General features: G+C 45.2%; 3 protein-coding genes across 7 annotated transcripts; 1 reads left to right on the top strand and 2 right to left on the bottom strand.

Annotated features, from left to right (window-relative positions):
* The first annotated feature begins 935 nt into the window (after positions 1 to 935).
* otol1b (otolin 1b) lies at positions 936 to 9,321 on the top strand. 3 transcript variants are annotated; one of them, XM_018732482.2, is made up of 7 exons: positions 936 to 4,480; positions 4,884 to 4,929; positions 5,317 to 5,712; positions 6,342 to 6,344; positions 6,670 to 6,759; positions 7,178 to 7,249; positions 8,235 to 9,321. In XM_018732482.2, the coding sequence occupies exons 3-7, from the start codon at positions 5,325 to 5,327 to the stop codon at positions 9,122 to 9,124; spliced, it is 1,443 nt and encodes a 480-aa protein (XP_018587998.1). In that variant the 5' UTR covers positions 936 to 4,480; positions 4,884 to 4,929; positions 5,317 to 5,324; the 3' UTR covers positions 9,125 to 9,321. The 3 variants fall into 3 exon arrangements, with proteins under 3 accessions (XP_018587998.1, XP_018587996.1, XP_018587999.1); XM_018732480.2 differs by having other exon boundaries at positions 4,884 to 4,945; XM_018732483.2 differs by lacking the exons at positions 936 to 4,480; positions 6,342 to 6,344 and having other exon boundaries at positions 4,760 to 4,945.
* A 274-nt stretch (positions 9,322 to 9,595) lies between these two features.
* LOC108922389 (high affinity immunoglobulin gamma Fc receptor I-like) lies at positions 9,596 to 13,519 on the bottom strand. Its single transcript, XM_018732495.2, has 6 exons — positions 12,764 to 13,519; positions 12,610 to 12,651; positions 12,148 to 12,441; positions 10,775 to 11,041; positions 10,162 to 10,449; positions 9,596 to 10,052 (listed from the first exon to the last, which is right to left on the bottom strand). Exons 1-6 carry the CDS (start codon positions 12,795 to 12,797, stop codon positions 9,997 to 9,999), a joined length of 981 nt encoding a protein of 326 aa, XP_018588011.2. The 5' UTR covers positions 12,798 to 13,519; the 3' UTR covers positions 9,596 to 9,996.
* A 141-nt stretch (positions 13,520 to 13,660) lies between these two features.
* On the bottom strand, positions 13,661 to 23,584 carry LOC108922373 (rab5 GDP/GTP exchange factor-like). 3 transcript variants are annotated; one of them, XM_018732475.2, is made up of 9 exons: positions 23,455 to 23,584; positions 21,515 to 21,692; positions 20,707 to 20,867; positions 18,409 to 18,575; positions 18,170 to 18,251; positions 17,831 to 17,963; positions 17,449 to 17,540; positions 16,983 to 17,239; positions 13,661 to 15,272 (listed from the first exon to the last, which is right to left on the bottom strand). In XM_018732475.2, exons 2-9 carry the CDS (start codon positions 21,688 to 21,690, stop codon positions 14,919 to 14,921), a joined length of 1,422 nt encoding a protein of 473 aa, XP_018587991.1. In that variant the 5' UTR covers positions 21,691 to 21,692; positions 23,455 to 23,584; the 3' UTR covers positions 13,661 to 14,918. The 3 variants fall into 3 exon arrangements, with proteins under 3 accessions (XP_018587991.1, XP_018587989.1, XP_018587990.1); XM_018732473.2 differs by lacking the exon at positions 23,455 to 23,584 and adding an exon at positions 23,224 to 23,365; XM_018732474.2 differs by lacking the exon at positions 23,455 to 23,584 and adding an exon at positions 23,240 to 23,365.
* Positions 23,585 to 23,628: the final 44 nt, after the last annotated feature.

Below are 23,628 nucleotides of genomic sequence, written 5' to 3'. Positions count from 1 at the left end.
GATGTTCAAAGACGCAAATATTTTTCCAGTTTCTTTATTTTTCTTCGCCGTTCTGTTTTCGAAAATTTCTGTCCGTCGTGGAGGAAAAACGATCCGCGTCTCCCACCGCAGCCGCTAGTTTGCGCTCAAGGGCATTCGGACAGAACAGGAGCAGTATAGGAGTGTCGTACCGCCGTCATTCTTCTCGCTTCCACGGTGTTTACGGCTTCTGTCGGATGTTTGTGATTCTTGATTGTTGGCAAAGTAAGAAACGCTGCACGTGTTCATGTGAGGAATCGGCAATCGAGACAGAACGGAAGATTGTGGAGATGATAGATTTTTTTTGACATCAGTAGTTTTACATGTCAGCTCAAGCTCTCTGGTGGCGGGTCTGGGGTTCAAATCCTGCTTACGGTGCCTTGTGATGGACTGGCGTCCTGTCCTGGGTGTGTCCCCTCCCCCTCCAGGCTTACGCCCTGTGTTGCCAGGTTAGGCTCCGGTTCACTGTGACCCACTTGGGACAAGCGGTTTCAGCCACTGTGTGTGTGTGTGTGTTACATGTTTTCATTTTAATGTTGTTTGAACTTAATGAAAAGGTGTCACACTGCTGTGGAGTGGCATCCTCTCCATGCCTTACCCTGCCTCACACCCTGCTTCCACGTTGGGGTCCTGACCACTACGACGATGCATTGGACAAGTCGTTATTGATAATGATAGGGGGTGCGGTGGCGCAGTGGGTTGGACCACAGTCCTGCTGTCCGGTGGGTATGGGGTTCGAGTCCCGCTTGGGGTGCCTTGCGACGGACTGGCGTCCCGTCCTGGGTGTGTCCCCTCCCCCTCTGGCCTTATGCCCTGTGTTGCCGGGTAGGCTCCGGTTCCCCGTGACCCTGTATGGGACAAGTGGTTCTGAAAATGTGTGTGTGTGTGTGTGTGTGTGTGTGTGTGTGTGTGTGTTATTGATAATGAACACGCGGACGTGTTAGAGTATTTTTATATTTTATTACAGCCTTTTGTTTACACAACATAACCAGTGAATCGATTTAGGCAGGGCTGTATTGAGTAGCTTTTATTAATTATGACTTAGTGGGAAAGGTGTATTTAGAGTTACAAACAAATGGAGATAAAGACTTCTGGTCCTAGTTTTGTTTGGAAGTGGAGGGAAAAAACGTCAAGGTTGCATTTTAGTCTGCCACCATGTGGAAGTACAGTAAATGTATATCTACCATGGCACATGGACTAGGGTAAAGACGACGACGACGACAATAATAATAATAATAATAATAACAACAACAAGGAATGATACAGTATATAATACTGTATAATAAAATGATCACACTTAAATATTGAGAAAACTACTGCCTTGGCATATGTATGTAAGGTAGTATCAAAATAATAACAAAGAATAAATCGCAAAGAATTTAAAAGACTAAACAACATCCCGTTTTAAAAAGCAGCACGGTTCAGAGGAGTCTGAGAGAGAGTCAGGAACGGAGCATAAGTAACTGAATAAAACATGTGCAAGTGCTCGAGAATGCTCTCATATTTCTGTGTGAAAGCTGGGGATTTTTCCGCATGCATCTTTCCCGGGAGCGCTACTGCTGACTGCGGAGCGTCGAAGAAAGCGCTGCGGGGAGTCGCTCGTTGGGACTGCCGCCACTAGGCACCACGCAACCGATCTGTGCCACTCGTTTGTCCTCTGGGAGCAAGAGAAGGCAAGCGAGCGTAAAGAAACTCGCCCCGTGTTCATGTTGGTCTTTGGCACAAATATTACTTTAGCCATGGGATGCGATCTGCTTTTCAGACTCGCCCTGCTTCGAATCAGTTTTCGGTGGATGTCAAAATCACGCACATTTATTGACGAACAAAATGACGTTTAATTCGCACGTGGCTACAGTACTTAACCAGGTCAGGCTGGCCCAACTGTTTCCCATTTTTGCCTCTGTGTTGATGGGTTGCTGGGAGTTTCTGACGGTTCTCTCGAGTCTGGTTTAGGTTCACCTTTTATTGTCTCGTAAAGGCTTTTCCTTGTTTTCTGTGTCCTCTTGTGGTGAAATCCTGACACAGCAGTGGTGGAGTTATGTGAAAGAAGTGGTTGTAGGACAGATCTGAGAGGTACCCGGTGCGTTCATTCTCATCCTGTTTTGCACCATAACCGTACAATTCACTTACAAGTGATATTTCCCCCGTCGTCTGCAGCAATCTAACAAAAGACGACAGAGATGGATTTGATCGGTAGGACGCGTAGACGACGAGGTGAGGTGAGGCGAGGCGAGGAATAACTTCCAAATGGTGTTAATGGGCATCCAGCCTTTACTTCCATCACAAGGTCAGAGGGGCGCTAGACACTCCATTAAGAGCTTACCACCCCTGCCATGCTCAACTTGTGTTAAACCAGTAAGAGTGCAGATGCAGGGGGCTCAGATAACAGCCAGCCCCAGCCAGCTAATAGCCGGAGAGCCCACGGTAGTGCGGCTTGTCCTAGGTGTCAGCTCAGACAGATGTAGTCCTTGTGTCCAGGGACGCTGGGCTGGGTGTTTGATTTCCTCTTGACGGATCGCTCCCCGACGCCGACAATCATCGTGCCGCCAAAATCATCCTTGATTATTGAGGATGGTTCGCTTTTTTCTTTCTACATTTTTTTTTGCATCGTTCCATTTGTTGACTTTGCCCTGTTCGGCGCACAGCGCTGCCAGCACGCTGTGAATATAACCTTTGTAGTGTAATGCCAGTCACGAAGGGCAAGATGGGAATAAGTAGCAAATGTGGAAATTGTTTTATTCCTCTCTTGGTCCACGTTGGTTTTCTCAAATTCTCTTTTACAGGACTAGTAAAAAATCTGAGCGCTCTTGCTGGAAAATATTTCTTTTTTTTCCACGTTGCATTCGGTTTAACAAGTTTGAGCAGGAAATCAGCCGACGTTTTCCCAGCTCTTCTGCGACGGTTCTCCGAGATGCAGGACATTTGCGGGCTGCTCGCTTTCGCTCTTCCGTCCTATTTGTTCCGTACGAGTAGATCAGACCATATACAGGTTGAAAAAATCTTAACAGGGACTCATTTTGGGGTTGATATGGAACCCAGAGTGTTTGGAGAAAGAAAAAATCTCTTGCATCTCTACAATCGCTCCCTTTTCCTTTCTCTTACTCAGCCCACTCGCCACAATTAACATTACTGTCACAGAATTAGATAGACCTGTCCTTTAAAAATACATCTTACCACTCAGTGACGTGGTTATCGCTTAGTGTATAAACCATGTAGACATGTCAAGAGGTTCAATTACTATTTGAATGAACGTTAGAATGGACAAACGTGTGACCGCTGCTGCGAGCTGTACTGGTACGAGCGTTTCAGAAACAGCTCTCGCTGTGGGATTTTTACACGCTACAGCGTCAAAAATCTGCGGGTGAAAAAGTCTTGTTGATGAGAGCGGTCAGAGGAAAATGGCAACTGGTGCGAGCCAGTTTGGCACAGGTAAGCAAATAACCACACAGTACTGGTCTGCAGAAGGGTATTTCGGAATGCACAACTCATCTAGCCTTGACGTGGATGGGCTACTGCAGCAGAAGGCCATCTCCATTGAGCTCAGAATGAGATCATGAAGTTCCAGAAACTACACGCAATGTCTCAGCATGTTTCCACAAACATGGTGGTGTCTTTTCTTCGCGGAAATGGCTCAAAAACCTCTTAAACACTAAGAGCCTCTCTGGTATGAGGTGGAATATGATGTTAGTAGGATGAATCTGCTTCCAAAAAGTCTGCAGAAACTGGCATGGAGCAAGTCTGAGGGTTGCTGCACACCTGTGATTTTTTTTTTTTTAAAAAAATCATGATTTACTCCAAATATACAAAACTACGGGCCAGGGAGGCTGTTTTTTTAATCATCATTATTATTATTCCTTAAACAGTACTTTTTTTTGGTTATGAATGCCTTTACTAAGTTGGGTTTTTAGAAGTGGGGTGGGGCCGTCGTATTAAGGAGCACACAGTTGCGTCTTTCTGCCTTTTCCAGTCAGTGTGCTCATTCACCTGTGCCTGGCACGGCCCAGTGCGCTCCTGTCCCCTGCTGCCACCCCCTTCACCGCCCTCGGCCCCGCCACCCCCAGGTGCATTACATCCTGTGGCTTCGGCCCTGGAGACCTCCTGGAAGGGGCTCTAATCCTTCTCCCTCCCTCCAATGGCCGAGGGCCCGTGCCCACCGGAGGAGTTCATTGCTGTATTGGGTGACTCGCGGCCAGCCGTGGAGAGGACCGGATCGAGTGTCACAAAGAAGTGTAGCACAAGAGGGGTTCAGAAACGCACCGCTGCCTCGGCCCGGTCCAGCTCGACCCCGTGCATTAGCATCTCCTCGAGTTTCAAACCCGCGGGAAGCTTGCGCCGTCCTGCCATTGGCCAGGCTCCGAGGGATTAAAGCAGCGAGGTGAAATCACTACGAGTGATTCGACATTTCTGCGCTCTTCAAAGTGACACCGCATGATGGGTAAACGATAAGTGACTCGCTGACAAGGTAAGTGCTAATCGTGTTAAATATTTTGCAGTCTCTTGGTTGCTAAATTCCTCTGGTTTGATTGCCTTTCTTCATACATCTTAGGCAAGACGAGAAGTTTTAAATTATTTGAATTTTTCTCAAGAGAAGAAAATTTTATGCATAAGGTTTTCCTGAATGGTGTAAAAATACAGTGGCACAGCAAGTAGTGCGAGAGCGCAGAGTGGCACAGCGAGTAGTGTTGATCCAGTGTAAGTAGTGTATATAGCAGTGTAAGTCACTGCGGTGAATAAGGTGTGTGGGCTCATAACACTACATAGAGTTCATTGGAAGTCGCTTTGGAGAAAAGTGTCTGATAAATGAAGTTATGTTGAGAGAGTGCGATTGTCAAAAATAAACACCTGTAATTCCTTTTTTTTTTTAGAAGCAAACCAGTGGCATCGTGGTGAACGAAGTGGACTTGAAACCAAGTAAAAGAAACCTGCTGTAAAGTATTTACTCTGAATTACTAGATGGGAATTAAGAAATGCTTCTAACATTTACTTTTAAAGGTGTCTGGATGAATTACACAGCATAGATTGCCTACGTTTTGATTAAAAGGCAAATTCTGCTTCTTAATATTTCTTACTCGTTGAGAGCACATAGTTTCTGTTGTTACCGTCAGACTAGAGCTGGGTTTTTTCTGAACGTCTTATGTCTTTGTCCAAAACACAAGTAATGTAATGTTCATCGAACAGAATTTCCACATGGTTACCATGAAAAACAGAGCAGTATTTGACTAATATCAGTGAAATCGTTTTAGAAGATGGCTAAAATGGAAATGCGTTCAAGATGTTGTTCTCCACTTCTGTCCGCAGACACTGAGATGAGGACCTTCGCTCATCAGTTCGTCTTCCTCCTTGCTGCCGTCCTGCTCCCGCTCTTGCTGGTGCTCACGGGAGCGTCGGCTAAAACCCCTCAGCGGCCAAAATACCAGTTCACAAAGAAACCCCCCACCATCCAAGAGCCCCTGCGGACCACCACAACAGGCATATCCAGCAGCGTTTGGACTCGGGAGACCGCTCGGACCACGACCGCTCTCTCCCCGACTTCCGCAGACACCATTGCGTTCCACAGCACCAGCAGCGTGGCGTCCCCTGGCGGTGGCAGCGAGAACTACACCCTGGACTACAACGAGTGCTACTTCAACTTCTGCGAGTGCTGTCCGCCAGAGAAGGGGCCCCGTGGCCCCAAGGGGGACAGGGGCCTCCCAGGTATCATCTAAGAAACATACCAGTAATCCAGCCTAGGAATCGTTTTCATTTCTCACCATGGATTCATTTCATTTCATAACTTATGACTTCACGACTTCTTAAGCCAAAAGGTCAGATTATTCATCAGTCTGTCTAGGGCTGAGGTGTTGAGTAATTCAGACAAGATGAGCTGTGTTTTCATGAGCTGCTTTCTTTCTTATTGGAGCCATACAGCAAAGGTCCCCACATCCCCCTCTGTGAGACCTTTGAAATGATGACTAAGTAATTGCGCCAAATTAAAGGGGTCTGAGTGTCTCCACCAGCCACCAGTATTCACTAGTATTAATTTATTTATTGCCTTTGTTTACTCCCGTTGTTCCATGAGATGATCGTCACGGATGGGAGTTATTTGCGTTAATTCCACACGCAGTAGTTTTTGAGTCTCTGATTTCTGCCCTTTTGTCCTGTTACTGTGATTCACGCTATGTCGTCCACCGAGTTGTAGATTTGCGTATCACGGTTAAAATGTTTATCCTTAGAGCTCGAAGAATATTTTGAAAATCACTCAGGTTTTACGGAATGGAGTCTAGCACAGCATGAAGTAATTCGATTTTTTTTTTTTTTTATGCCTCACCAAATTTGACAGTAAGCAAGTAAGTACTTTGATTATGTGCTGATGGAGTATGGAGAGCTGGATGTAGAAATTTCTAGTTTCCATAAAATACTTCAGAAATTTCCCAGAATCAGATGATAAGCATGTTATCAATACTGGTTGTTTTTCCCATCAGTTCATTCATAATAAGCAGTGCTTCAATCGAATTTTCTTACTATTTTCTGAGGTTTAAAAATTCATTTCATATATGCTTTTAATATTTAATGTGGAATTGTGTTCTTATTTGATATGTGGATTGAAATGGCCTGGTTGCTTTGCTGAGGGACACTGGTTCAATACGGACCACTGCTACTGCTGGGTTACAGGCTCGCCAGGGGAGAAGGGCCAGCTGGGTCCCCAAGGACTACCTGGATCAGATGGTCTTGCAGGACCTCCGGGGACCAAGGGAGACAAAGGTGTGGCACTTAGTTTCCACTTTCTGCATATTACATAGATTTAAGTAGATTACGAATCAGTCAAAAAATGTGTGATGGTGTTTTTACAGTAACTTGTTCATTTCTCTAATGAACAACAGAAGCGGCTTAAAGCTTAGATGGAAATGCAATAGGCCTTTATAGATCTCCTCTTTATGATGCCATTCATTGACATATTAACCAGATCATTCACAGACTCAAGAGTCTCCTCCGTGGGGTTGAAATACATCGATAATCCTCTCACAATTGCACCTGTTGAATTGTTATGTGACTTTAAGGGAATTTTAAGAGAATTTGCTTTATCACATGAACAAGCGGTAGCCCAATCTACAGTTGTGGCTGCTGTTGAATACATCATGAGACTTCTACATTTTTAATGCTACTCATCCTTTTCTGCCAGGTGACAAAGGTGAACAAGGAAAAAGTGGACTGACTGGAATTCCTGGAAGTGTAGGGAAGCCAGGAGAGAAAGGTATGTTGTATACCATTGCTTTACCATCTTTAGAAAGTGTCAATGCCTAAACATTCAGTGTTGCTGGGTTTAAATTTATTCATTTATCTGACATTTTTCTCCAAAGCAATTTCCAATGTAAAGCGACAATTATTTACTTATTTATACTGCTGGGTAATTTCACTGGAGCAATTTAGGATAGGAACCTTGCTCAAGGCTACTACAACTGGAGGTGGGATTCAAACATGCGACCTCTGGGCTGAACAACAGCAGCGCTAATCCCTACACTATCAGCTTTCCCCTTGTATCAAGCAGGCTTTTTTTTTTGACAGGTGTTTATAAAGCCTTCGGCGAGCCTCAGACTGGAAGTGTTGTATCCAAAAGTCTAATTTGTGTTTTTGCCAACAGACAAAACATCAGGGGGTCTCATAAGATTTTAGATTTCATATTCACCCAATTTCCACAGTGCGAGCATAGGCAAAGTGTCTTCTCATCAGGAAACACTATTCCAGTGTTACACACACACACACAGAGTCTGAAACTGCTTGTCTCAACTGGGGTTGCGGCGACACAGGGCACAAGGCTGGAGGGGGAGGGGACACACCAGTCCGTTGCAAGGCACCCCAAGCGGGACTTGAACCCCAGACCCACTGGACAGCAGGACCTGGTCAAACCCGCTGGGCCACCACACATTCCCTTTATATTCATTTAAATAAATTCTTACAATTAGGAAGTTTGCTATATTTTATTACAGGACAACAGCAGTCACCAGCAGCTAGGATGAAACTACAATAAATATGTATAACTTCTATTTGAAAGAGGCTTTATAAATAAAGCATATATATAAGTTATATATATGCTTTATTTTATGCTTTCATTATTTAAATATGTAGCTTTATGGTGTATTGGTCTGAGCCTTGTGTTCAGCTGTTTTAATATGCTCAGGGAGTGTAACATCTTATGCTGTGTATGTTGAATGTACTGTATATCTTTGTGACTTCTGTAGGTGATGCTGGCTCCAAAGGTGAAAAGGGTGACACTGGCTTTCCGGGCTTTAAAGGTGACCGAGGAGAGAAAGGAGATTCCTGTGAGAATGGGACTAAAGGCGAGAAGGGAGAGCCGGGGAAAGAAGGGGTGGTGGGACCTCCGGGGGTGCCGGGGCAAAAGGGTGACAAGGGTGACTCTGGAGACAAGGGGCAGTGTGGGCCATATGGGGAGAAGGGCCAGAAGGGCGAGCCTGGTGAACCTGGACCTCAGGGTCTGCAGGGACCTGAAGGTCCTCCAGGGATGATGGGGATACAGGGGCCCCCTGGAGTGGTGGGGGATCCAGGATTACCAGGGAAGAAAGGGGAACCTGGAGCTCGAGGGCCTCCAGGTCCTGTGGGAGCTAGGGGCTTTGTGGGGCCAAAAGGTGACAGAGGATCTCCGGGGATAAGGGGCGAGCGGGGACCACGGGGCTTGAAGGGGGCCCGGGGGGCCACCGAGGTGCTCAAACGCTCGGCCTTCAGCGTTGGCCTGCAGCCTAGTAAGTCCTTCCCGCCGCCAGGCTTCCCAGTCAGATTCGACAAGGTCTTCTACAACGGTGAGGAGCACTACGATATTGCTGCCAGCAAGTTCAACTGCACCCACTCCGGCGTCTATGTGTTCACCTACCACATCACCGTGCGCAACCGCCCTCTGCGGGTCGCCCTGGTAGTCAATGGAGCGAAGAGACTCCGCTCCAGGGACTCACTGTACGGCCAGGATATCGACCAGGCCTCAAACCTCATTTTGCTGCGGCTGGCGGCCGGGGACCAGGTCTGGCTGGAGACCCTCAGGGACTGGAACGGTGTGTACTCTAGCAGTGAGGATGACAGCACCTTCTCCGGGTTCCTCCTCTATCCGGACATTGCCTGAAATCTTTCCTAGCTGTACTCTACAGTTATTGCTCTTGGTATCATTCCAAACGTGGAACTTGTTAGGACAACGGGGAGACACTTCAGTTGTTTGTATCAGCTTTTGCAAGGGAAGATAATGCAATCCACGTAATCCTAATATTAAAATATGTAATATTCCTCTAAAGAGATCTTCTAAGTGATAGCCATGTGTTCCCTTGACACGTGAAAAAAGATTTAACAGGAAATGGAATGCGACTGAGTCGGTCAGTCCTTCAGGTTAAACTGGCCGTCACCTCAGTCTGCGGACCGCTCCAGGACAAGGCCGTTTCTTTTTCTACCTAAACGTGTTTGTAAATGATTAGTGAAGAACAACTTTTTCATTTGTTAACTCAAATAAAGTCAAGTAGTTCAAATGATCTGAAAATTCATTTTATCAACAACTGTAAAATTAGCTTTTTTAAATTATTTCTTAAAAGACTGCATTTGTAATTTAAAATCACACTGATGTTTAAAAATGTACAGAAATTTGGAATGAAGGAACTGACATTTTGAAGTTAAGCACTCAGCCTCGAGAATAAAGATATAAAAAGTACCAGCCATAGTTTTACATTGTATATAGGATGAGTTGGACAATATTCTCAATTATTATACTTAGCATATTATAGATATATACCATAAAAACTATTTCTTCTCAATGCAAAATTCTCAAAATACCACATCACAGATATTAGGTCTCCACCTCAGCGTGATCAGAGATTTTTCACTGAGAAAAAGGTGATAACTTCTTGCTGAGAAGCTGTCCTTTCCATGAGTAACCTGGTTGACATATAACAAAGTTCTGAAGGCAGCTGAATCCAGCGTCACCCTTCCGTTGCAGAGGATGAACTTGAGTTACGAGCTTCTGGAGCGAGCTCTGCGGACAGGATCTTGCTCAGCTGCCTTTGAAACTGCAAAGAAACCATCGGATGCAACGTGTGAACATCTGCCACTGAAGAACCAAATTGCTAAGGGAGGTGAAGACAGACGGGTGTTCAGAAGAGGCTCACGGACACTCACCATCCAGGACCGGCACGTGCACCTGGTCACTCCACTTTTTCAGGTCTAGTCCACTCACGGTCACTTTACACTGGTACTGTCCGGCGTCCTGCGGCCCGATGTGATGCACCATGTAACGGCTCTTGGAGGTGGCTATGCCTAGCCTCTGGCCATCACGGAAGTACTGGTAGCGCATGTGGAGACCTTTTTTTGGGATATTCAGCTCCGTTTGGCACTCCAGCACCAAAGTCTGCCCCTGCAGCGTGGGGGTGCCCGAGAGCACAGCAAGCTGGGGTTTGGTCAGGATATCTGGGACATGCAGAAAAACGGGGTTACGGGCAAGCAGAACAGCAATGCTTCACAACATCTGAAAAACTAATTGGAATGAAAATATTTACATAAAGTAGGTTAAATGATCCCCTAAATAACTAAAAAGATGATGTGTATGAAATTTAGTGGCATTTTGCATGAAAACCTTTAAAACCATAGATGGTTGCATAATAAAGAAAGGAAATACAGGTTTGTTGTATTGCATCTGTAAAAATAAGCATGTGATTTCGTTACAGAGCGAAAGGCCGCTGTAGCGATGCAACCAAATACAACATTTCATGCTTTAGAAACAGAAAACGCATACCCATGACAGGCAGCTCGGTGGCCACTGACTGAGTTGTGTGCCACTGTAACCTGTGCCACCAGGTCACTTTGCACCAGTAGGCTCCCTGGTCTTTCTTGGAGACGTGGGGCAGCAACAGCTTTGGGTTGCGGTCCCTCTGCAACTCGCGTCCGTCTTTGTAGAACGTCACTTCTAAGAGAGTCGGGTTGGCCCAGACATGACAGGTGAGCGTTACATTTTCTCCGATGAAGATGGGCTGAGGTGGAAGCTGTACTACAGCCCAGCCACCTACGGAGGAGAAACACAGAGCTTCATTACTTCATCCAGCGGGAACAGTACCGTAAGGCAGTAGTTCAAGTCCCTGGAAATTAGGTGAGCACAGCATGATGATGATGATGATGGAAAACTGCAAGCTACACTTTCCATGAACACAGAACACTTGGTAGCGTAGTGGTTGGACTTGGAGCCAAAGGCTGCAGGTTTGATCCCTACCTCCAGCTGCCGTACCCTTGAGCGAGGGTTTTACTTACCCTAAAATTGCTCCGGTAAAAGTTGCCCAGCTGTATAAATGGGTAAATAATTGTAAGTAGCTTAGCTAAGTCACTTTGGAGAAAAGCATCAGCTAATTGAGTAAATGTCAAGTATCTTCTAAGCAATGAAATGAATTTAATACTTGCTGGATGTGGAAGATGTGGTCTTCATAAGTTGGTATGGCCCTCTAAATTTATAATAAATAACGATGAACCTCGGTGCAGCAAGTGGTAGGAAACAAACTAGGTTTGCTTGAGACTTTCATGTCTGCAGCTATGTCTCCTTCTCTTAATGTAATGCATAAATTGTACTTTTGCTGAGATGTACGTCGCTTTGGAGAAAAACGTCTGCTAAATGAATAATGTAAATGTAATACACAAAGGCTGAACCTGCAAATATTTTTCTGTTCAATTCATTTTTATAGAGTGCTGTGCTCACACAGTGACGGAGCACTGAAAGAAGGATCAGAGACATAATACAAATAAAAGGCTGGCAATACATTAAGCTACAATAGCTATACTTTACTGGGAATTAAAGCTATAATTAAGTCAACAGGACACGGAGGAAAGGAAGGAAAAACTCAATAGAAAAGGCAAGGGGGGAAAAAGTGCCAGTGGCTGCCTGCCCCTCCTGGTTATTCTAGATAATAATAATAATAAAAAAAAAAAACACTTTTAAGTAAATCATCTTAAAACACCATATAACACCGTCCAGTAGGGCGGTGCCACATTTCACTTTGCTTAGTTCAAGTAAAAAGCTATTTTCTCAGTTACTGTGTGTGTATATCACACAAGAACGGGAGGGGGACCGTGTGCAGAAGGCTTGGCGCACGCGCGTGGACACGCGACCGGCGCGAGACTCACCCACCACCTGGAGCCTGAGCGCAGGACTGAGCTGCGTGCGCGGCGCGCTCCCGTCGTCCACGTCCTTCTCGCCCAGGCACGTGTAGCGGCCGCTGTGGCGCGGGAACGCGGGAGCCACGCTGTAGCGCTCCTCGGCCGAAGCGAAGCTCCTGAGGGGGAGGCCGTCTCGGAACCACCGGAACCTCCAGCCGTGCGAGTCGTCCGCCGGGACGGAGCAGCTCAGGGTGACGCGCTCCCCCACCAGGAGCTGCGCGCTGCCGCTCCACACGGACACGGCGGCTCGCGGGAGGTCGCCTGGTGCGCGGCGCGTGGGAGGAACCAGCGGTCACTGAGACTGTCAGCGTGAAGTACATAAGACACACACACACACACGTAGACGGACCGCGGCAACATTGTCGCTCACACACCGCACCCCAATTATTATATATAATAATGTCCGCGACTTTTTTGTGTCTTACTTACGTTGGGACGCAGCCCAGTGCCAGTTCAGCGCCTCTAAAATGACTGCAAGGGAGAAGAGAGACGCCGGGTCACACAGCACCGAATCCCTGCCTCGTATCTGGTACCGTGTTTGCTGTCGGCTACCGACCGTCGTACTCGTACTCGTGGTACTCACCGAGAGCTGTGAGGTGCGCGCGCACGCGGCCCATGCTGCCACTGTCGCTGTCACTGTGGTTGGGAATGAACGATCGCAGCCCTTTTATTCCTCGGGAATGTAGACGTTACTTTCAGTTTCGTCCGCTGAAACGGCAACAATTCGACAGGAATCATTTTTTTTTTGTCACAAGTAACAATCAGCACTTCCAAATATTGCGCAAGATTGACATTGATTGAAACACTCTCCCTTTCTCGAAAATCATGACCCGCAGCCTATGATGAAATGTAGCGATAATTATTTATACCACCAGTTGTATTTCATCAAAAGGGGAATTTGCAGCAGTTCCTACAGCTCTCAGTAATCGAGTAATGGGGGTAAAACAGAGGAAATGACTCCTGTTACCCTACAATGCTGAGTGCTTTTCAGGTTGATGAAATGATATAAGTAAATCATGTAAGTAATTGTGACAGCAAGGTGGTGCAGCAGGTTCGAATTCGGCTCCGTCGGTGTGGAACTTGCACGTTCTCTTCATGTTTGTGTGGGTCTCTACCAGGTGCTCTGGTTTCCTGCCGCAGTCCATTGACACACTTCAGGGGAACTGGTCACTCTGAAGCGTGTGCGCGATTGGCTTTACTGCCATCCCTTACAGGGTGTACCCTGTCTCACACGCTATGCTGCCAGGAGAGGTATTGAGAATGAATGAAGCGAAGATATCAAATACAATCATCCCTTAACATCAATACTTGTTCTTAATGGAAACATGAAAAAATTAAAAATACATGCTTTACACGTGAAAAAAATCTTGTGTTTTAAAAACATGACTTAAAGATCATCCATATAATAAAAACATGACCAACTGACAATTTAATGTAAAATAATATTAAACAAGACAAATTACAAGATGAAAAATGCAGTTTTAAAGTAAAAGGGGAAGTACCTTAAGATGGTAAAGAGTGCTGAACATGTGGTTACAGCTGGTACAGAGGTGGAAGACAATTCTTCAGAAACCATTATAAAGCAAGATACAGGCTGAGACCGGCTTTTGAGGTTCACTTAAACGACACACCACATGCAACGCCACACTACTGTGGGTAATTCCATTCTTTATATACTGGGATAATAAAATGTGCAATGGCACAAATTAACAATTCTGTTATATGACACATAAATGCTACAGAAGCCAATACTGACTATGCAAGAACTGCTCTTTTCAGCACAGGGGTAGAACATAGCGCACATCTGCAGGGCCTGGGAGGTACATCACCTTAATATTAAAATGTGTTCCCTAAAAGCACCAGAGAGGCACAAAGTCTGCAATAACCAGTTCCTCCACTTGCATTGTTTTAAATGTCTCCTTGAATGAGCAATATTGAAAATCTCTGGAATCATTTTACGGGCAGGTCTGCCAGTAACGCATAACACAATCATGGATCACTGGAGTTTCCACACCTTGAAGTACTGTCACACCCGAAGCACTGAGAAATGTGCCGAGATGGCTTACAAATTCAAGGGATAATCTCAAGGACTTAATAGGGGCTGGAATTCACGATGGCCCTAGATTTTTTATTGCATACACAATAAGATTTTCTGTGTACTGTATAGTATTGATGAAGATGATGTATATGTGCTAATGTACCAAAGTGTATGAATTTAAAAAAATTGAATTCAGTACACACTACTGGAAAAGCTCATTTTTGTCTGCATAATTTCCGTCTAATAAATACAAATCAAAGAAATACATTTGCACACCCTGTTCTGGAAGTAAAATATCAAATACATAGTAAATATCAGTAAGAATTATTCTTTTGGTAATTGCTTCTTATAAAAAAAAAAAAAAGGGTTCAAAATGATATATCTCACTGTTTGGGGTGTACACTGGTAACCGAGCACGAAAAACTTTTAACCTCCTTTTTCCACAGTAACTCAGAAAAACCTGAGTAGAGAAGTTCCTGGACAGGGTAATGCAGGTATTTGTATATAATTTGTGAGTAAATATATTTCAAAAAGCAAACAAAAAAAACACATTTACATACAATACGTATAAGTATGCAGGAACATGTGAAAGTAGACAAATACAATAACACGATGAAAAAAACATCCATTTGGGGAGCTACGAACTGGATATGTGTACGGACGATACAAGCAGGAGAAAGTGGGAAAGGCTTCTAGGGTGTTAATGAGTAAAGACCTGAGGCTGAAGTGGAGGAGGGAGGAGATCGCTGTCTGTGTTGTCTGAGTCAATGGCAAAAACAGCGGGATGCACCACCAGGGGGTACTTCTGCAGCATACGCTTAACTTCACGCTCTACACCATCCTGCCAGTCGATCAGGTCCCTCTCCAGCTTCTGTGCACCCTGCAGGACCTGCTCCTGCCGCGCCCCGAGCACTGCCAACAGGTCTAGGCTGGGCCCGGGGCTGCTCCTCGGATCCACCTGGGACACCTGTCCGGACATGTAGCGCTCAAACTCCGCTGAGCTCAGGTTGAGAGACTGGGCATCCAGCTTCTCGATGAAGGTCACTGCACAGCACTGCAGAAGAGAGACACCATATACATGCATGTATCCACGCATACGTGCTCCGATTCACTTGAAAAGACAAGAGTTTCCGTAGTTCTGAGTGACAGGGGAAGGTTATTCCACCACAACGGACCCAGAACCGAGAACCTCCGAGCTTTGCCTTTCGTGTGATGGGACCACCAAGCGAGCAGAAGTAGATGAGCAAAAGGGCCTGGCTGGGGTGTACTGGTTGATCAAGTCCTGTAAATAGCCAGGAGCAGTTCTATTAATGCATTTGTACACAGTAACCAGGGTTTTGAATTTAATATGGGCAGCTATAGGAAGCCAGTGCAGAGAGATGAGTAGAGGAGATACATGGGAGCACTTTGGCAAATCAAACAAGTCGTGTAGCAGCATTCTGTAGAAGCTGCAGAGGTTTGATGGCATTAGCAGGAAGGCCAGACAGAAGAGAGTTGCAGTAGTTCAGACGGGAAGTCACCATGGCCCAGACAAGTAGTTGGGCGGAGTCAGTAGTGAGGTAGGGACGGATCCTACGAATATTATGCAGGATGTATCTGCAGGACCGGGTTGTGGCTTCGATATGTTGAAAGAATGACAGACTCGCATCAATTGTTACTCCCAGACTCCTAGCAAAGGACCTAGGTGAAATGAGTGAGTTGTCAAGTTTGATCGAGAGGTCATGACAGGGGGACAGGCCAGCTGGGAGGTAAAGAATCTCTGTTTTGGAGAGGGTGAGTTGGAGGTGGTGATCATACATCCATGAAGAGCTGTCCGACAGGCAGGCAGCAATGCGTGCAGAGATGTCTGACGCACCAGGTGTAAAGGAGAGGAAGAGCTGGGTATCATCAGCATAGCAGTGGTATTTGAATCCATGGGAGGCTATGACCGGACCAAGAGAGGAGGTGTAGATGGAGAAAAGAGGAGGACCCAATACCGAGCCCTGCGGAACACCAGTTGAGAGAGGCAGAAGAACGAGAGCTCCACCAGACCACTTGATAGGATCTGTCAGAGAGGTAGGACTCAAACCACCTTGGTGCCGCACCTTTGATCCCAATCTGGTTAAGAGAGGAGAGTAGAATCCGGTGATTTACAGTGTCGAATGCTGCAGATAGATCGAGGAGGATGAGGACCGAGGAGAGGGAGGCAGCTCTAGCAGCTTGGAGAGCGTCAGATACCGCCAGAAGGGCGGTCTCAATGGAGTGACCAACTTTGAAACCAGACTGATAACCATCAAGGAGATGGTTCTGGGTGAGGAAATCAGACAGTTGATCACAGGCTGCCCGCTCAAGGATTTTGGACAGGAAGGAGAGGAGAGAGACCGGTCTGTAATTTTCAACCAGATTGGGGTCCAGGGAGGATTTGTTTTCTTTTTTGAACAGAGGTGAAATTAGAGCAGTTTTGAAGGCAGCTGGGAAACAGCCAGAGGAGAGTGAGGAGTTGATGATAGAAGAGATGAAGGAGGAGAGTTGCGAGGAAATGTTCTGAAGGAGTGATGATGGGATCGGATCAAGCGAGCAGGTGGTGGCTCTGCGCAATATCAGGAAGTCAGTGACTTCAGATTCAGAGAGCTGCTAGTTTGTATATACAATAGTTATCCTATTGTATAACTGTTAGGATTAAAGTGTGCAATATTTTTTGTGTGTGTATCTGTTCATAATGATGAGTGCAATTGTCTTCTGGCTGTGTGTTTGCATCCCATCTTTTTCCACAGAGTCCTCTTACCAGGTTGGTGAAGTAGTATCCATCTTCCCCGGTCATCAGGCGGCTGGGGTTGCAGAAGCGTGTGATGTACTGGATGTTGGAGTGTAGCCGGGGTGGGTGGGCCTTCAGTACCACATAGATGAGAGCGGGCAGGAAATCGTCAGCGGAGGCTGGTTCCTGCTTGGTCAACTTGATAGCTCTGAAGATGCGCTTGCTGCAGCGGGTGATGCATGCTAGCTTGTCCCGTGGCACACGCCTGGAGTCCACTTTGATGATCTCTGTCAAGGCACAACCTTAGTTGTAACTTAACTAAACTTGCTTGTTTTGAATTGCATGTCACAAGTGAAATGTTTAAAAAAAGGAAGTCCCATAAGCATCACAGCAGGGTAAGAGATGAGACCTAAATAAAAGTTTTGGTTGGGAAATCCATATGTTGTACATCATCCATCCACAGCTCACAGTGGAGCAACTTAGGATCTTTCTCTACCTGTAATGGCATGATCTACATTTTCTGAAACAGTAGGGATCGCCTCATCCACAGGGACGCACAGCATCTGAACTGTGACCCAGTGTAAGGCCCTGCAACAGAAAGATGTTCAGAGTCAGGGACATAAAGGAACCCAGAGCAATGCAACATAATTATGAATACAGACATGACAATAATGGAGAACCTTTCTGTATAACATATGTTACAGACACATTGGTGACTGCAGACATCTGCTGTACAGAAGAGATCTGAGTCTCCTCATACATCCTTGAACTGCACAGAAACCCCAATACTTTGACACACACATTTTGAGTTTTACCCAGTGTGCTGGATCCTGTAATCACCGAAAAATACATTACAGCACATGTCCACATGGACTCACCTTATCCGCGCCTGGATCGCCAAGTCTCGTTTTTCATCATCAGTGGTCTCGGGGCAGAATGTGTACTTGTAAAGGCGTGTCATTATATACTTCTCAACCTGATCCATGACTTGCTCCACAACTTCTGCAGACCCTGTGCAGACAGGGATGTGGAGATTGACATGACTGCACAACTAGAGTGCAACTCACTGCCACTGTCTAAAGAAGGTTAATAGAAGAGCACATACACTACGTAAGCTTACTGTGAACAACATCACTAAAACTGAAGCAAGTGTGAGATCTTCCAACCTTGACTGAGTTCACCTGCATCATTATTTTTGTGGGCAATCCAGGACCTACATTTGAAAGTGAACAGCAGCCGATCTGAGAGGTTCTGGTAGAAGTCCTGGACACACTCGGTCAACTCATCTGCGCCCATAATCTGGAATGCAGAAAGAACCATACAGGCCAAAGGGCAAATGTGAAACACTAGTAGTAGGCCAGTAGATATACACGTGCGTGGTCACAGAAGAAGGAGCCATACATAAACATTTATGGGCCATTTGAATCGAAAACATGGTCTGTGTACTGTCACTAACCTCTTTGCCAGCCATGCTCTCAGCAAAGCTCTTACTTTGTTTGTAGATTTCAGCACCATGCTTTGGCAGTTTTTTGAGAAATTCAACAAATTCTCTAGATGCACGGTCAGTGTCAACACTGACTTTTCGGGTAACAGAGGGACTTGGGGTTCTAGCTTCTGGGCTTCCTATAAGAAAAAAAAAAAAATATTAATAACATCACTGTGTGGCATATGCAATGGACCTGAAAAGCCAAGAGTGGCAGCTGATACCATACTATAAACTACTGAGTTCAATCAAAACACAGTGAAATCAATGCTTAAAACACATTAGTTACTTAAAGGTGTGTGTGTAAGCTTATGTGAACTCATACCAATGGATAAATTTTCAGTAACTTTGTAGAAATGAGCCAGCACACATGATTTTTCCTCAGGTATGATAAAAATAATCACACACTGACTAAAGATCAGTGCAATCTTTAGAGATGACCCAAAGTGGCCTGTTTTTTTCCAAAAGAAATGACACTCTCATGTGACTCCCTCAGAAAAAAAATGTTTCATCACAGCAGAAGCACCAAGATATCCTGCTGACAGATGCGGAAAAAATGCCCACTGCACTATTAATGTATGAACTCCAATGCTGATCCTTCAAAATTGAACGAACAAGATTCCCCACAGAAGATCAAAAATCTTAAAGTTGTCAAGAACCAAAAATCTCTACTGATCAAATTGTTTCATAGGTGATAATTTGTTGAAATACTTATTCTTTTGTGCATGTAAACACTATAAACATCACCTGTGATTAAATATACCCATTTACTGGGATTTAGGTAATGTGTTAATGATATTTATCTAATAGAAATTATCCTTTCATTATTTTAGCTATCCAGAAAAATAGGCATTAAATGTTAGGAATGTTCGAGTTACAAATTTTCAAAGATGCGATCATTTTCCACTTTGTTCACACAGAATTTTATCTTCTTCACTGTTGCGTTTTTTCTAAATTGTATGTCTGTTGAGGAATGAACGTCGGCAGTACAGTACATCCTTCCCCTGCCACTGGAGTTTGGCAGCAAAATACACCCAAACAGAAGAGGAGCATGGGATCACATTGATTCAACTTGATTCCACAGTGTTTACAGGACATGTCTGCTTGCTTAAGGCACATTGTAAGTGGAGGCAAAGTACTTTTGTTTTCAGCCATTTTAAATGTTTTAATTTAACATTCATAAAAAAACAAAAGTATTATTACACTGATATAATGGAATCTATACACTGTGAACCCTGCCTCAGGCACCACACCTCTGACATAGACCCCAATCCATCATGACCTTAAACTGGACAAATGGTTATTGATGATGGCTGGACAGACAGATGGAAGTATGGGAAACAGCTCATAGTGTAGCGCCTACAGCTGCTGCCTTTGGATGTAAAGGTCACAGGTTCAAGTCCTACCTCCAGTCATAGTACCCTTGAGCAAGATGTGTACCCTAAATTGCAGCAATAGTTTAAAAAAAAAAAAAAAAAAAAAAATAATAATAATAAAATAAATAAAATCAGGGACAGCTGGTAGTATAGTGGTTAGAGCTACTGCCTTTGGATTCAAAGGTCACAGCTTCAATACCTACCTCTGGCTGTAGTGCCCTTGACCAAGGTACTTATGCCAAATTGCTCCAGTAAAATTACCCAGTTGTATCAATGGGTAAATAATTGTAAATTTGTTATAACTGTAACCTTAACATTGTAAGTCACTTTGGAGAAAAGCATCAGCTAAACTAACAAATGTCTTAAATGTCATTTTTCTTAATCACTTTTTCTGAGTTGTACATAGAACCTAATCAATGAATAAATGGAGAGGTTTATACATGTAGCTTATTTTGATTGTGACTTAGTGGCTTTGATGTCAACAACAAATTGAGTTGCTGACTTCTGGCCCCAACTGTGTTTAAGTTGAGGAGCCAGCGTAAAGATTTCTAAACATACCTTTATCATGGAACTCTAGAAAGCTAAACAAGTTGCCTTATATGTTTGAAACAGATTTTTTAAATAACCACAACAGTTCATTTTCATGCACAAAAAAAAAAAAAAAAAAAAAGACACGAATGAAAAGAATGAAACAGGGGCACATCATGGGACCACAACGGGGAAAACAGTTGTGTGACTCATTGAACAAGCCAATCTGGATTTTCCTAAGTGAGTCAAACCTGGGATCAGGGCCAGGAAAACTAGAGAAGTATAAGGGGAGGGAAGAAGAAATGAAGTACAAAAAAAAAAAAAAAGCAGAAATGGGAAGCATGGATAAACAAAGCCTGCTCTGTACCTTTCTTGGTTGAAGCATGAGACGAGGGACTGAAGAACTTCTTCACAGCGATCACCTTGCGGGTCGTCACGTTACTCTTTTTCTCCTCAAACTTGGAGAAGTGTGCGAGAGAGGGCTGGCTTTGTGCCCCTCGCAAAGCAGCCTCTTCCTCCTTCTGCAATCTGCGAACAGTGAAGAATTCATTTATTCAATGTCCAGCTCCTGCTACCCCTAACTACACCACATCTCCACCGTTAAAATCCCATAGTGCTGCCAGAGGTAACCAGTCCCCTTCGAGATTAATTTTATTCCAGTGTGTTGGAGACAGACAGATGCACAAAATAAGCTCTGGGTTGAGTCGAAACTTCAGCTACAATGCTGACATTCAGCACTTTGGCAGTTGGCACCAGGGTGATGCACCCAGTAGCACTGGTGTCTCACAGGAATTGGGAGAGGATGTGGGTTCGATCCCCAATCAGTCTGTGTGGAGTTCACATGTCATCCCTGCATTTGTATGACTTTCCTACTGATGCTCTGGACCCCCCAGCACAGTCCATGGACATGTATTTAATGTAGATTAGTGACTTCAAACTGCTCATAGTTTGTGAGTGTGTATGTGGGTGAAAGTGGGTTACAATTCTCTAGAGTACAAATGAGTGATTCTACTGTAGTGTATCTAGCATCATATATCACCTTGGATGACAAAGGCATCATTTAAATACCACATAGTATTCATTTATGTCCCGTTGAAGAAAAGCATCTGCTAAATCAATAAATGAAAATGTTATGGCATGCTGGATGCCTGACCTGTGAGCCTCTCTCTCCTCACCTCTCTGCTAGCTCCCTGTCCTCCTGGATCTGCTTCTGCCGCGAATGCTGGTACTCCTCTCTCCAGCACTTTGAGCAGTAGCCCTTCCAGGAAGCGTTGCCATAGTAACCGCATCCTTTTTTGCACAGTAGGTCTGACTGGTCCACGTGGATCCCTCTACGTGCCTTTTGACTCATATCTGTGTTGAGGGTCAACAGTAAACACATTAAGTGAAGGCAATTAAAAACATCGAAAAGCAAACAAGAAAAATTAACTGAGGTTTATGAATTCAAAGAAATTAAACATTTTTTGTTTTGTCACTCAAAAATAAAACAATAAAAACTAATCTGATTTCTGGGAACAAACTAGATGAGATATATTTTGAAAAGAGCCAATGAAAGTGCAGTACGATTGGTGAATTCAGAGAACATCGCATGCCTCCACTTGCTTTAAAACAGCCACAGATCTACTCCAGCAATAATCTGCTAACAAATGCGCAAGGCTTCCCAGGAGACACCTGCAAACTGAACGTCAGGGTTGGCGAGAAGGAACAGTTACAAACAAACAAATCCTTATGCACAAACTTAGCCTTAATGCTGCTATGTTGCATTCCTGCACGAGCTGAAACAAGTGGAGCCCTTCTCAGTCTTCTCTACCGGAGCTTACCACAATGGACGGTAACAACAGCACTCAGTCTGCTACTCTCTGTTAGCTGGACAAAAGCGTGAGATTAATTAATGAGTCGGCATAGAGAGAATGGAATTCACTGCACAGATTCTCAAGGACATGGGGGGGGGGGGGTGGTGGTGACGCAGCAGGTTTGGCCAGGTTGTGCTCTCCGGTGGGTCCGGGGTTCGAGTCCTGTTTCGGACGCCTTGCACTGGACTGGTATCCTGTCCTGGGTGTGTCCCCTCCCCCTCCAGCCTTGCGCCCTGTGTTGCTGGGTCGGGCTCCGGTTCACCGCAACCCCGCTCGGGACCAGCGGTTTTAGACTGTGTGTGCGTGATTCTCAAGGAATGAGGGCAAGGTACCAACTCTAAGCATGTAGCAAATCTGTTATCTGAATAAAAGACCCTGTTCTTTGTCAATTCTCAGACTGAGAATGAGAAAACATGCCATGACACGTCCTGTGGCATTTATTCAAGGAAGATGCCCAGTCAGTGTGTGACTGCACGTGGCTACGCCACACACAGACAGAGCGCGAAAAAGATCCAAATGTCCACACACACACTGCTGGTAAGGGTGCATATGTTTAAACATTAGAGAGCAAACTGCTGCAAGAAAACCCGCAGCACACTGACTGACTGACACTGACTGACACAGACAGACAGACTCACTCCGTACTGCTTCCAGCGGACGTGTTACTCGCGGTACACATCGCTTACTCTGTACACCCCCGCCAGTCTCTTCTGACATACATTATGGATATATACAATACATGATTACATATTCATCAACATATACATCATGTAGTACGTTACACAAGCAGTTTTCAGTACTGACCCCTCAAACACGGTTCAAAAGTATGAATTCAGCGTTTTTGCTCGAACTGTCTTCTACTACGTCATCATGAAGTCCGAACACGCCCACGAGTGACTGACTACCGAAGCACTGGCACAAGTTCTGACTTTTCACTTTAACTGACACTGAGTAGGAAGTATCCGTTCCGTTCGAGAGACGCTGTGAGTGTGAGTGTGCGGGCGGACGGACGGACGCACAGCGTCGCGCACCTCGCAGAAGCGACGCTCACTGTTCTTCAGCGTCACACACGGCGCCCGCCCTCAAACTCCGTCTCCTACAAGAAAGTCGACTCGTTCGTTGTTGGTTGCTCGCCTGCTAGTCGTTTGTTACAACTTCTTCCACACACACACACACACAGTTTTAAACCAAACATTCGAGTCAAGAGATGCAAAAACCCCGACTCTCTTCTTCCGCTTTTCGATTCCGTCCTGAACGCCCACCTCCGCTCCGTCTGTGGCGGTATTTCCGCGGTCGCTGCGACGACCCCGTCCCTTTCGCCTCCTCCTCAGGTCAGTCCGACTGCGCCTGCGCGTCTTTACCGGTTTCTACCTGGTCCGATCGCAACATGTCAGCCCAGAGCGCCAGAGCGCCAGCCCCCTCCTACTGACTGAGCT

This window comes from Scleropages formosus, chromosome 10, assembly GCF_900964775.1.
Source record: "Scleropages formosus chromosome 10, fSclFor1.1, whole genome shotgun sequence".
In the NCBI taxonomy this organism is placed as follows: Eukaryota; Metazoa; Chordata; class Actinopteri; order Osteoglossiformes; family Osteoglossidae; genus Scleropages; species Scleropages formosus.
Note: the sequence above shows the minus strand (reverse complement) of the source record. Positions and strands in the feature narration are given on the sequence as shown.